The sequence below is a fragment of the Muscardinus avellanarius genome (assembly GCF_963383645.1).
Source record: "Muscardinus avellanarius genome assembly, chromosome: 10".
Classification (NCBI taxonomy): Eukaryota; Metazoa; Chordata; class Mammalia; order Rodentia; family Gliridae; genus Muscardinus; species Muscardinus avellanarius.
Window position 1 is genome coordinate 67605750 of NC_137796.1, and position 14160 is coordinate 67619909.

The 14160-nt window shown below is 44.5% G+C and overlaps 1 protein-coding gene across 1 annotated transcript; it reads right to left on the reverse strand.

The window, feature by feature from the left end:
* Nucleotides 1–761: 761 nt before the first annotated feature.
* Nucleotides 762–12734, reverse strand: PEG3 (paternally expressed 3; the record flags this gene model as incomplete). The annotated part of the gene is given in 13 exon segments (XM_080703398.1): nucleotides 762–2380; nucleotides 2702–4993; nucleotides 5161–5253; nucleotides 5961–6063; nucleotides 9901–10001; nucleotides 10467–10562; nucleotides 11736–11825; nucleotides 12394–12459; nucleotides 12462–12534; nucleotides 12538–12583; nucleotides 12585–12625; nucleotides 12629–12674; nucleotides 12676–12734. Coding segments are annotated over 13 exon segments (4725 nt in total).
* Nucleotides 12735–14160: the final 1426 nt, after the last annotated feature.

Here is a 14160-nt window from a genome sequence, read left to right on the forward strand (position 1 = left end):
CAAGGGGCAACAGGTCAATTTGGGCCACAAAAGCCAATCTGCATATTGCAGAGGCTTACACAACATTAGGTTCCAGAGTTTAGGTTTTGGTGCAGACAGAACTGCTGTTGGAAGAAGCTAAAATTACTTCTCTTTTCAAACAGCAAAAAGAGATGTGATCTTTTATGTCTACACCTTCACAAGACTAGTTAACAGTAAGGAATAAAACACAGTCAATTAAAGATACTGACAGGGTTCAAATAATGCAAAATAATTCTTTCTCAGGATCTAAGACACTTACAAATATATTCTAATTTGTTGCTCTCTCCCTCCTCGAAAAAAAATCATAGTATCAGGTAAGATACCTCTGCACAATAAACTATAACTGTCTATCTTATTAAATTCAAATATATGTGATCACTGCTATGATTTGCTCATTTATATACACCGCAGGAAATATATATAGGTAAAGGAGTTATAATTTACAATTGATTGGGGGAAATCTTGGTCATCTTGAATACTCATAGGACTTTTCCTCAATCTGGTTAGTCTGATAAAAAGGTAAGATATCTACTGTGCCTTTCCCACATGTGCATGCTGATGTTCAGTGGGGAAGAGCTAAGACTAGAGGAGTATTCACATTCAGTCTTTTTTAGTCTTAGCTGTCTGATGTTAAGTCAGGTGTGTATATGCTAAATAAACTTCCTTTTGACACTATGATAGGTTGGTCTCGGTTCTCAGTGGTGAGTCAAGTTTGAGGTAAGGTTTCCCAGCCTTGACACTCAGCCAGTGTGGGTGTTCTGGTGTCTAGCAAGGGACAGGCGGTCATTGAAGAGTTGGCCACAGACATCACATTTGAAATACTTCTCATCAGCCTCATCTGGGCGGCTGGCACTGGTGCTTGCACGTTCGATGTAGCCAGAGCACTCCCCCAGAGCATCTGCAGGCTCAAATATGATTAAGCTGGCATGGGTTTTCAGGTGCTCGCCAAAGGCTGCACTAGAAGCGAAGGTTTCAGTGCATTCGTGGTAGTTGTAGTACGGTTCTTCAACCTCAATCTCCTGATCTTCACCTTCCTCTTCTGGGTCTTCGATCCCTGCGCCATCAGGCTCATCAGCGTCTCCCTCTGGCTCTTCAGCTTTTCCTTCTGGTTCTTCAGCTCTTTCTTCTGGGTCTTCAATCCCTGCACCATCTGGTTCATCGGCATCTCCATTTGGTTGTTCGGCTTCTCCATTTGGCTGTTCAGCTTCTCCATTGGGTTCGGCAGCCTCTCCTTCTGGCCCTTCAGCCTCTCCATTTGGCTCAGCAGCTTCTACCTCTGGCTCAGCAGCCTCCACTTCTGGCTCGGCAGCCTCCATCTCTGGTTCAGCAGCTTCTATGTTTGATCCCTGAATCCGCAGAACTTCTTGTGGAACAAGGACATTGGCTTCAATTTCCTGGGCAACAGCAGCTTCTTCTTCGTCGTCTTCTTCCTCATTCCCTTCTTCATCCTCCTCTTCTTCAGGATTAAACACTGTGTGCTTAGTGAGGACAGTGTCGGGAATAAAGGCCTCCCCACAATCCTTGCATTCATAGAATGGCATAGGTCTTCTGAGGGGTTCAGTAAGAAATGAAGCATGAGTATAGGAGGGCCCATATTCATAGGGCTCATCTTTATGAACCTTTGTGTGATGATCTCCAAGTTCTTTTGCAGTAAAGAAACATTCTCCACATATTGTACATTCAAAGAGCTTCTCATCATTTTCACTTCCCTGATACTCAGTGAGGGCTAGGCCTTGAAGGAAAATTTCCTCAGCCATCTCACTCTGCTCCAGCAATTCATCTTCCCTGTGATGTCTCATATGCTCATTAAGGGCAGAGCTATGGATGAAACCTTGTCCACACTGAAGACATCGAATGGCCGACCCAGCAAGAGCAGGATTCCTCTCTGCGGCACGATTCCTCCGTGGCTTCACAGGCAAGAGGGAGACAAAACCGTCATCACATCCCTTCATGGAGTATAACTGGTCTTGTTCATGGATTCTCTGGTGCTCAAAAAGGAATGATCTATGAAGAAAAGATTCCCCACATTTTGGGCATTCATAGAGCTGCTCTCCAGTGAACTCTTTCTGGAATTCGTCAATGGAATGGGTGTGAATTACAGACTCCGCGCCTTCACTATTGTTGTCATCGACGCGTTTTCTGTTGTGGACGTCCTGATGGCTTGTGAGGTCTGTGAGATCCACAAATCCCAGTCCACAGTCCTGACATTCATAGATTGTGTCATCCGAGTCATCCTTTTGGGGCTCATTCAACTCTGGGCCATTAGTGACAGCGTCTTCAACTGTTTCTTGACCCTGGGTCTCCTTGCCATGGGTCTCACCATGGGGCTCCTGACCATGGGGCTCCTGTCCACGGGGCTCTTCACCACAGGTTTCACTGTGGGGTTCAGGACCACAGGTCTTCTGACCACTGGGCTCCTGGGCACAAGTTTGCTGATCATGGGTTTCTTCACCATGGGTCTTCTGATCACAGGTTTCCTCATCATGGGGCTCCTGACCATGGGGCTCCTGATCGAGGGGCTTCTGGCCATGGGATTCATCACTATGGGGCTTCTGGCTGTGAGTCTCATCACCCTGGGGCTTCTGGCCGCTGGTCTCATCACCATGGGGCTTCTGGCCACGGGGCTCCTGACCACAGGGCTCCTGACCATGGGGCTTCTGACCACGGGTCTCCTTGCCACGGGACTTCTCTTGGGCACAGAATTCATGGAATGCACTGAAGCTGCTGGTAGAAAACTGCCGGAACCCCATATATTTGTAGCGTGCTTGTTCTTTAGCATATTGTTCTTGGGCATAACTTGTCTGAGGGTCAGTAGGAGCCAAGCTGCGAATGACAGATAGCTCATAATTTCTACTTCCAGAGGGCTTCTCTCTATTGTGAATCTTCTGGTGCTCAGTAAGGTCAGAACTATGAGCAAAGGTTTCCCCACACTCCTGACATTCGTAGAGCCGATCTCTAGGGCGAACTGCTGGCAGTTCACCATAACGTAGGGAATGAATTACAGAGGTCTCATTGCGCTTATGTTCAATGTATTTCTTTTTAGCGCGAGCCTTCTGGTGTTGATGGACATTTGAGCTAGGAGCAGGTAATTTTTCTTCTTGCTTAGATGCACTGGATCCCTCTCCAGTAAGACTTCTTTCAGGTTCATCAAGGGGTATACTCTGTATGATGGGGTTCTTGTAGTTGTTATTCTTGCCCTCTTCATACGGGTTCTCTCTAGTTGCAATCTTCCTTCGCTTATTATTAAAATCTGAGATATAAATGGAGGATTCTCCCTTCTCATCACATTCAACTTGCTCATTTCCATGGTTACGTTTTAGAGGTCTGAAGGCAGAAAAGCTATGGCCAATAGATCTCTTGTATTCCTTTCCTTCATAGGTTCCTCCAGAATGAACGTTTTGATGGTTAGTAACATCTGAGCTCTGAATGGTAGACTCTGCAGTTATTTTTGGTTTACTGAGGCCCACTGCACTGTGACTTTTCTCAGCTTCAGCAGGGGCTAAGCTATGAATAACAGACCTCCCATATGAATTCTCTGTAGTGGAAAATTTCTGGTTTTCATCAGGATTACTGCTGATGGTGAATGCCTTCTCATCCTCCTCATTTTCAGGTGGTCTAGTTATAGTATGACTCTTCTGAGATTCAGTGAAGGGTACATTGTGAATGGCAGATTTCTCGTACCCCCTGCTATCAAAGAAGTTCTTCCGAGAATGAATTTTATGATGCTCATTGAGGTCTGGGCTTTGCATAAAGGCATCCCTGCCTTCTTTATATTCGAAGAACTTCTCCTTAGTGTAAGTTTTCTGACGCCTTTTAAGGGACTGTCCAGGAATAAAGGTTTCCTCACACACTTTACTTTTATTTTCAAATGGTTTCCCTCTAGTATGAATTTTCTGATGTTCTTTCAGGGACGAGCTATGAAGGAAGGTCTCTCCACACACCTTACACTCATAGATTTTCTCCTTAGCATACATTTTCTTAAACTCATTAAGGGCTGCGCTGGGCAGGAAAGCTTCTCCTCTCTCACGCTCGCGCTCACGTTCCCGGTCACGTTCGTTATCTCTGTTATCACCGAAGTTCCCTCTATTGTGGATTTTCTGGTGCTCAATCAGGGCAGAACTATGCAGGAAGGTTTCCTTACACACCCTGCACTCATAGAATTTGTCTTTGCCGTACATCTTCTGAAGCTCACTGAAGGTTGGGCTAGGCATGGGGGTCTCCTCATTCTCCTGATTCCTACGCTCTGGACGGTATTCTCTAGCATGAATTTTCCGGTGCTCAGCCAGAGCAGCACTCTTATTGAAGGTTTCCCCACATTCCTTACACTCAAAACGTTTCCCACCAGTGTGATTTTTCTGAACCTCGCTGATGGCCACACTGTGAATAAAGGACTCACCATACTCATACAGGTTTTCTCTAGTATGCATGATCTGGTGCTCAACAAATTCTGAGATGACACTGAATGACCTCCCACACTCATCACACACATAGCCCATATCAGCTGGCTGTGATTCAGAGAAGGAGGGGGAACTGAGGCTGTTGAGGCTGCTCATGCTCATGGCTTTTCTCATCTCATTACCACATTCAAAGGGCTTCTTCCTAACACAGCTATTATGATCATGAACTGAGCCCTGTCCCTCTGGGTCAAAATGATAGCGCCTTTTTCTTTCTAGAATTCTCCTTCTGGAAACAAGGCTTGCATTGAACCTGAAGCCTCCCCTAAATGCAGTCCCTTGAGAACCCCTCTCTCGGATCACTGACTCCCTCTTGCTGAATGAAATGTCCCTCCAGTTATCAGCTGGCATTCTGGGAAGCCTCTGCGCCCGATCATTTGACTCCCTTGTTCTTCCCGATCTGGAGCTGCGTGACACGTCCTTGATGAATTTTTCCATTATCACTCCATGAGAAGATTCATCTTCACAAATTCCCCGCCGGTGGGTTGACTTTTTGGCTTCAGGCATGGTTTTCAGACCTGGAAAGAAACCCCAAATGTAAATACTCCCTAGCCCCCTTCTGTATATGTACAACATGGCCGTGGTGCATGGAGGAGAGTACTTTCCTGTGATGTTTAGGAATGTAAAATGAAGGTGTCTCAGTATGTGTCTCAGTGGTTGTGTGACTCCTTTGCCTGGTGCTTACCTCGACTGGTGCTTGGGTAAGCACTTCTGTTGGACCTCGATGAGTGGCCATGTGTCATATGGGAGTGGCGGTCCTCTTCAGCAAGCTGCACCCCTGGTCACAAGAACAACATGGACATTCAATTTTGCATTGAGGACCAAGACTCATCACTAAATATGAAGTAGCTCATATCCAGTTCGTTGGATATCTTCTGTTTATTGATTCATTTTCCTACCATCCATTGCTTAACCCACCCCAATCTGCATTTTAATTAATTTCTTGACTGTACCCAGAAATCTGCACAAAGATCTGTCTGAACTTGTGCATCCTCTTTAAAGTCTCCCTGTTCATTGATCACCTCTTTTCCACTGGTCTCCATGCTCTTTCTTGTACTTGTTGATGCTCTTTCTCCACCTACTCTCTAACATCGGGCTCCTTGAAGCCCCATAGGCTTACAGACCCACACAACCCACTTGAGCTAGATGTCTTCTGGTGGATTCCACTTGGTAACTTGAAATACCATTCTAAAAGTATGTTTAAAAATCTGTCATTACTCTAGAAAAAGTATTAGCTTTGTGTCAAGAGCCCTATCCTTGTTCATACCTCCACCCTATACAATGTATTCTTCAACCAAAACCTGAGAGATTCTTTAAAAAACAAATGTCATCATTTGCTTCCCTGCTTGAATTTTTTCAAAGGCTTCTTATTCCCCTTATAGTCCAAATATATTAACATGAACTTATCCTGCAACTTGAAAGAAGCAAAGTGACAAAATGCTTCAGTGACTGTGTTGAGAGTGAGTGAGAGAAGCAGCTGCTTACCCAGTGACAGCAGCTTCCTGTAGTTTTCCATGTTGTCCTGGATTGGGTTCTGAGGTTTTCTGTCCTCATTGAGGTTCATGACATTCTGGTATGATTCAGCATCCTAAAATAAATAGTAAACACAGAACTGTCGATAGAGTCTGTCCCCATGGATGTGCAAAGAGGATAATGTTAGCAGCATGGGGGCTGCATACATGAAGTTACATAGGAAGTGCTCACAGTATTTGGGTTCTGAGTGATCCAAGTCAAGTGTTACTAGGGGCCTGCATCGTACCTACCTTGATGCTACACTCTGAGGCAGATCCCAAAGACACATGCCACACATTCCTTGCCCTCATGCAACTTATAATTTGGTTGAAGAAAAAAACTCATGAAACAATTAAAGAACAATAAATCGCAAATTGGGGCCCAGATAAATACCCAGTGTGCATGTGTACTCAGGGAACAGAAAGAAGATGCATTCAAGTTGACAGCATCCCTTCCCCCATTCCTCCATTGCACAGCATGGCTACAAATGTAAGGATTCTAGTATGCAGGATTTCAAAATAACTTGTGAATAACTGTAAGCACCGGGTTTTTTTTTTAATTCTAGAAACTGCCTTTTCTGTTTTAATAGGTTTTTCCCTAAGAGAGGCTTCTCTGTAGGGTACCCTGTAGAGAAGGAATCCTGAAAGAACCCTGAAGGTGGTGACCTGTGGTCCTGGGAAGGCACCGACACCCACAGAGACTTGAGAGTGGGGACAGTACTGTGGGAAGTCCATAGACTTTGGAGCTGGAGGGAACTGTCAGATCAAAGAAAGACTGTACCACTTATGAGATACACATCCTTGAAAACAGAAATCTTCCTGACCCTCGGGTTCATTATAAAATCGGGAGAAGAGCATCTACCTGGCTTGTAATCTTGTGAGTGAGGATTTTCTGCAACATAATGTGTTGTTTAAATAAAGAAATATTATGTAAAGAAAATACAGTTTGTTTGTTTGTTTGTTTGTTTGTTTGTTGGCAGTACTGGGGATGGAACCCAGTGGCAATCTACCTCTGAGTTACACCCTAACCCAATTTTTTATTCTTTATTTTGAAACAGGGTCTCACTGAGTTGCAAAGGGCCTAAGTAGCTGAGGCTGTCAGTGAACCACGATAAATTTGTGTGTGTGTGTGTGTGTGTGTGTGTGTGTGTGTGTGTGTGGTACTGGGGATGGAACCCCAAGGGAATTTTACCTCCAAGTTATACCCCCAGCCCAATTTTTTATTCTTTATTTTAAAACAGGGTCTCACTGAGTTGCAAAGGTCCTCACTAAGTAACTGAGGATGGCAATGAACTGCGATCCTCCTGTCTCAGCCTCCCAAGTGCTGGGATTACAGGCATGCGCCACCACGCCGAGCTCAGATGTTTTGATATTAAATTTACTACAGTTCTATTACTGGGAAGAGGCATGGACATTATATAGCAACATGGAAAATATAGCAAAAAGAGGACAAGGTTTGAAGGGTAAGATGTATCTTATACTAAAAAAGAGAGGCACAGGCATCAGGGTTTAGGAAGAATGCCTCATTTGTGACTGCCAGTGTCTAATCATTTCAAAAGCAAGCACAAGAATAACAAAAACTACCTGGGCATGATGGCACACACTTGTTATCCCAGTACTTGGGAGGCTGACAGGAGGGTTGCAGGTTCACAGCCAACCTCAGCTACTTAGTGAGGCCCTCCACAACTTAGTGAGCCCTTTTTAAAAAAATAAAGAATAAGAAATAGGGCTAGGGGTGTAGCTCAGAGACAGAATGCCACTGGGTTCAATCCCTAGTATTGCAAAATAAATAAATAAGTAAATAAAATAATAAAAATTAAGTAGGGCAAGGAAATGAAGCAGAGCTTCATAATTAAACCCTTTCTGGGTTAAGGCTGAGAATTTCCAGGAAGAAATACATTGGTAAAACTACCACCTTATAAAGAGAAATCACATGTTTTTAATTGAGTGTCCATCTCCTCAAGCCAGAGAGCATGTTTCAGGGGCAAAGGCTCTATCCTGTTCGGGTTTGGGAAGGGGCCTTGGCATTCACTTATTATGATAAAAGAAAAAGCAAGTGGGAACATCAATGTGTTTTTGATGACACAAGGAAAAAACCAGAGGTTACAACCTGGAGTTCGGTGGAGAGCAAATGAGTCACGAACTTGGAAAAGTTAGAGGCAAAAGGGTCAGCATCCCTAGGTGAACAGGGCTCCAGGGCAATGGAGAAGGGACTATTTTTCATATTTTCTATTTACCTAACTCAAATAAATGTGTACATAAAATTCTCATAGTACTTAGCTCATAGATAGTACTTCTATGAAAGAAAGCTAATCAATACCAGTGGCTCTAAAGCAGCTGTTCCCTCTGTAGTCAACAACAGCAATGAAACCCATACAAGCTGCAATCAAGTTCAACTGGAAGATATGTCCTGAGAGATATGCTAACACGGCACAATTTAATTTCCCCAACCTGATGTATACACAAAAACACTGAAGATTTTAATTATTAAATAAATAACTAAAAAGATGAAAGAATTTGGGTTTGTGCAACTTCATGATGTAATTTGTATCATCTACTGATGCTTTCTCTATCATACTGAGTTAGTAAGAATCAGTGGCCTCCAGACTCTCAGACTATGCAGACATGGGGCTCACTCACCAACTCCTCACACACTTAAAAAGCTAAAGAAGACAGTTCAATGACGACAGGAGCAACCAGGCCCACTGTGCATCCTGCTAACTCTCCCACATCTTCCTCAATGTGTCAGAGCTAGCATATCTTTCACTCAAGTTCCTACTCCAAGGCCTTTGCCCAGGCTCTCTCTGAAGTCTGGGATCTCTTTAACCAAACACCTAACCCAGCCCACATCACTGAGTAACATGGTGCATCAAGTTACTACTTCAAAGACATTTTCCTTCAACCCAAATCAAGACCTCTGCTAGAATTTCTTGTTAACCCTTCTGTTTTTCCATGAGCATACTCAGAACAATCAGGAGTTATACATAGCATTCATATTTAGCTTGTCAGGGCAGGGAAGGTCTGCCTTGGTCACTGCTGTACTCCCAGTGCCTAGGCCTACTACTGTCCACTATGAGGACAGGTGGTTAATCTGGAAAAAAAAAAAAAAGTTCCGCCCATTGGCTCCTCCTTCAGTTCTAAGGCCTGCTGGAGTTGAGGTCCTCCTCCATACTCTGCTGTATCAAAGCAACCCCTCTGCTCTTCTTCCTTAGGTCCAGCTGAAATCCTACATCCTGTTCCCTCATCAGTCTCCCCTGCACATGCTGTCTCTTAACCAATGACTGTCACAGCTGTTAACACAGTGCATCTGCTATGTGCTGGGCACCATTGTAGGCAGTGTGTGTGTGTGTGTGTGTGTGTGTGTGTGTATGCACATGAAGCTCACTGACTCCTCACAAATGCCCTAGGAGGCAACTGTGATATCCATTCCACAGATAAGGAAACTGAGGTTCAGCTCAGTTGACTGAATAGCCTGAGAACACTCAGCCAGCAAGTGGCAGAGCCAGTCTCTGAGCCTACTTCTCAGCAGCTCCAGAGCCATGGCCCACACTGGCCTGTCTACTTTGCAGACACACAACTTTCCTGTGTTTTCTGGATTTCTGTAGACCAGAAAAATCTTCAGAATCACTCCGCTCCATCACCCCACAAACAGTGGCCAGACACCAACCCACAAAGTGACACACTACTGAGGGGCAAGGGCTCCTCAGACAATGTGGGTAATTCAGAAGGGGGCAGCAGCAATCTCAGCCACTTGCTACCTGAGGGGATGAACCTGGGCTCTTCTGAGAGTGACTGAGGGCTCTTGGCCACAGTGGGGGTATAGTAGATAGACAAACACATCATCTGGGGAAAGAAAAGTGTCTATACTATGACATGAAGGTGGCCTTTTTGGAAAAGAGGGAACCTGAGCATACCTGGGATCGGGACTCATAATCCATCGAGTCCCTGTCATCTCTGTCCATTTCAAAACTTGCTTTTGCCATCACAGGAAGGGAAAGATCCCTCTGAGGAAATCCTAGGAAGAAAAAGGCATTAGAAAGGAGCGAGTCCCAGTCCAACCCCCAGTATGGACATCAACAGTTTGCCATCCTGATGTTTATTAGCTCCTTTCTAATTCTCTTCTAATCAGTAAGAAAGGCTCAGACCTGGCATTCAGATGTAGCACTTCTCCACACTTGCTTACAGCCACTACAAGCCTATCTAGCCAGGTACCATTATTATTATGTTTATGTTCCATAATTACACCTTCTATTTACAGTGCTTTCTATGAGTTTTCAAACTTTTGTAACAGCAGTCTTTTATAGAGAAACTTTAGTTTTTTAATATGCTAGCTTAAGGAAATTATTGAGCAATAATAGCAATACAGATAGAAATAAATATATATGGCAAAATATGCACAGAGGGTACTACTGAAATGAGGAAACAGGAGCCTTGGACTATACTATAGAGCACTATGGGGCCCAACCAACAGATGACTTACTGCTTCTAGGATTCCTGGTGTACGACCAGCGGTCTCGAGGTTCCACATCCCTGCTTCTGCCCCTCCGGTCCCATTCCCGGTCCCGACCCCGGTCACCTAAGCAGGTTAGACATTCAAGTAGTTAAGGAAGTGCTTGGATGTACCTGTTATCCCTTCGGGTACACACACACCCATCAAGGAAGAGGGATGCCACTCCTATTCCTCCCTGAAAAGAGGGGTAAAAACTGAGGGATCCAGACTCCTGGGCTCTTTCCCTGCCCTACATATGCACAGTACTTATGGATGACCTGCCCATAAGGTCTTGGGGCTTGTTTCAAGGCAAGTTCCAAAGATCCAAGCTCGCTCTCCCTTCAGACCCTCTGCTGTTTTCTCAGCTCCTAAGTGGTCAAATATAAATTGGAGAAAGGTCCCACAGACCTTCTATGTCTGGTTCAGGCTAGTTGACCTTAAAGTGTACATTATTCAGCTGCAAAGAACAAAACCAATGGAAACAAAACATATGCCTTCCCTAAAAGCACAGCTCCCTTAAAAAGTTCACTAAAGCCGGGAGTGGTGGCCCACGCTTGTAATCCCCGCGCTTGGGAGGTGGAGACAGGAGGATTGTGCAGGTTCAAAGCCAGCCATGCTGGTTTAGGAGACCCTGTTTCCAAATAAAAATATAAAATAGGTCTGGGAGTGTAGCCCGGAGGTAAAGGGGCTTCCAGGAATCCCAGTAACACCGAAAAAAGAGAGAGAGAGAGAGAGAGAGAGAGAGAGAGAGAGAGAGAGAGAGAGAGAAAGAGAAGAGACGAGACACTTTCACTAAACTACTTTTAACGAATGTTCCTATGTTCCCAGGGAAGCTGGGAAAGCAGCTCAAAGTAGGTTCCAAATAGCTGCAAATACTTTACTGTTTGGAGACGGGAGGATCACAGATTCAAAGCCAGCCTCAGCAACTTAGCAAGGCCCTCAGCACTTGGCGAGACCTGTTTCCAATAAAAACAGAATTGGGCTAGGGTTGTGGCTCGAAGGTAGAATGCCTCTGAGTTCAATCCCTAGTACCACACACACACAAAAAATAATAAGTAAAGTAAGTAAGGCAGGGGACATAGCTCAGAGATAAAATGACTCTGGGTTAAATCCACAGCACCACACACACACACAAAAAAAATTCCTGTACTTTATTCCACCTATTAGTGTCTGTTTTGATATGAAAATGTCATTAATCAATTAATTTGCTTTCCCTTCTGACCTCCAAGAAGTGACGTGGCCAGCAGCCTGGTTACTTACTGCTAGAAGAAGGGACTGGCCGAGGTGGTGAGGTTTCTCTTCCATTTGGGCTCATCTCGTCGTCACTGGTCATGTCACTGTTGGTGTCGTCTGAGAGGGTAACAGACAGCAGCTTCGTGTGTGCTATCTCTGGCCTGTATTCTCACAGTAACCTCTTCCCCCTCAGTAGCTACAGTGGTCTGAGCCTTCGTTTTCAGCTGAAAACACATTGGTGGCCTCCACCCATGCCTGTCACTTACAGACCTTACACTGTCACTTACAGGTATGAGGATGCACCACCTGTTTCATTCCCAGACAAAAACAGACAAGGTACCATTACGCAGTGGCAAGAGGTGCAGGGCATGGAAGGTTCTCTGCCTTGCAGAACTCCCTACCATAGAAAGGTCTCCTTTCTACCTGCTGGCTCAAGCACTAGTTCTCAGCCAAGGACAGTCTGTTGTCCAACGGATATTTGGCAAAGTATGCACCCCTGTTTGTGGTCACACCAGTGGAAGGAGGCCATGGATGAGGCCTAACATCCCATGGTGCACATAATGGCTCCTGCTCCCAGACAGAGACTGACCAGTCCCAAATGGCTATTGGCAGTGCCTGGGCATTGAACCCCAGGGAGCACTCTGCTCTGTTTATGCCACCAACATCGCCCTTTGGAGCTCCTCACCTTCTGGCTGATACATGTCTTTGTGATTCTCCAGCAGAATGACACGCTTCTCGAAGTTCTCTGGATTTTTGCTCGTACCAAGAGCTTGATGATCTCCTTGGTGAAAGTCTCTGGCTGCAACAACCAATTGAAGCAGAGGTTTCAGAGTTTTCTCAGGGCCTTCCAAGGCCCAAAGAATTCCATGTAGAGTGTTTCGACACCTCTGATGAAAAAATTCAGAGCCAGTTGGGCCTTATCCTAGGATGGTACCCAGCGTTTTAGTCAAGTTACTGTCTAGCTCACAGATTTGGGGCCCAGAACTTCTTATGTTCGGTGGTGGACAAGTACTTTGGAGACAGCATTTCTCTAAGTAAAATCCTCACTGGAGGAAGCAAACATGATTCAACAGGAAAGACGCAGTGACAGTCAGTACTCGGGGACCAAACTGTGAAGAGATACATACATGTTCCAGAACTTGAGGATCAGGCAGCAGTTCAGGGCTGCCCTGACAGGAGCATCAACAATGCTGTGGGATATGAAAATAAGTTTTCATATCCCAACTTAATAAATTGACATAAACATGACTACATGAAGACCGTCTTAGTACTTCCAAACAAGTATATCCCTGCGCTTTGCACAGACCTATCCTTGAGAAGTTAGCTTTGCTACTTAATGGTTATTTGACTGTAAGCAACTCATCTAGCACTCTGAAATCAGTGTGTGTAATTTGCGAAATGAAATAATAGTACCTACACCCCTTTCAGAATGCAAGGCTTAAATAAACTAAGATACCTAAAAGGCTTATGCAAAGCACACTGAAAATGCTCAAAGCCCTACCCAGTACTAAAATTCAACATGAGTTTTTCTTTCTTTGCCAAAGTGGAAAGGGGATTAAGAAGATAGGGGACAATCTTGTCATTTCTGAGCATTTCTTTCCTTAACACGATTACTGAAACCCAATATATAAAATGTAAAAGGTGGAAGACCACACAAAATGTTAGAAGTACTCAACTGTGAGTAATGCAAACGCAAAAGATTATCTTTCCATCACTGAGCAATTTCTCTGCATTTGTGCTCTTGTAGGATGTAGCCACTGGCTATACATGGCAACTGCAATTAAAATGCAAGAAACTGAAAATTTGGTTTCCCATCTGCATATTTTAAGTGCCAGTTGGGTGTGAGTGTCTAGTGGCTACCACACAGGACAATGAGGAACATTTCCATTATCATGGGAAGTTCTACTAGCCTACCTAAGTTTTCAGGTGGGCCAGAGACCCCTCCTACACAGTGCACTGTCTTCTTAGGGGTATCAGTTGGGGCTCATGCTAACAATATCTCCTCAGGTCTCTTCCTTGACACTCCATTCATTAGGTATTCTTAACAAATATCGTGATTATTCTTAAATATTTATCTCCTAACAGTTACCTGTAAATGCAAATAAAGGGAGTAGAGATCATCTTTTCCACCACTGTTCACTCTAGTGTCTGATAAAAATAATCAGATGTTGACACTGATGTGGCATATTAAAAATGACATACAAAATTCCACTTTAAAAGTTATTTTGAGCCAGGTGTGGTGGCACACGCTTATAATCCCAGCACTTGGGAGGCTGAGACAGGAAGATCACACAGGTTCGGAACCAGCCTCAGCTATTTAGTGAGGGTCTCAGCAACTTAGTGAGACTCTGTTTCCAAATAAAGTATAAAAAAAGTCTGAGAGTATAGCTGGGAGGTAGAAAAGCCCCTGGGTTCCAACCTCAGTACCACACAAAAAAATTCACTTTGGATG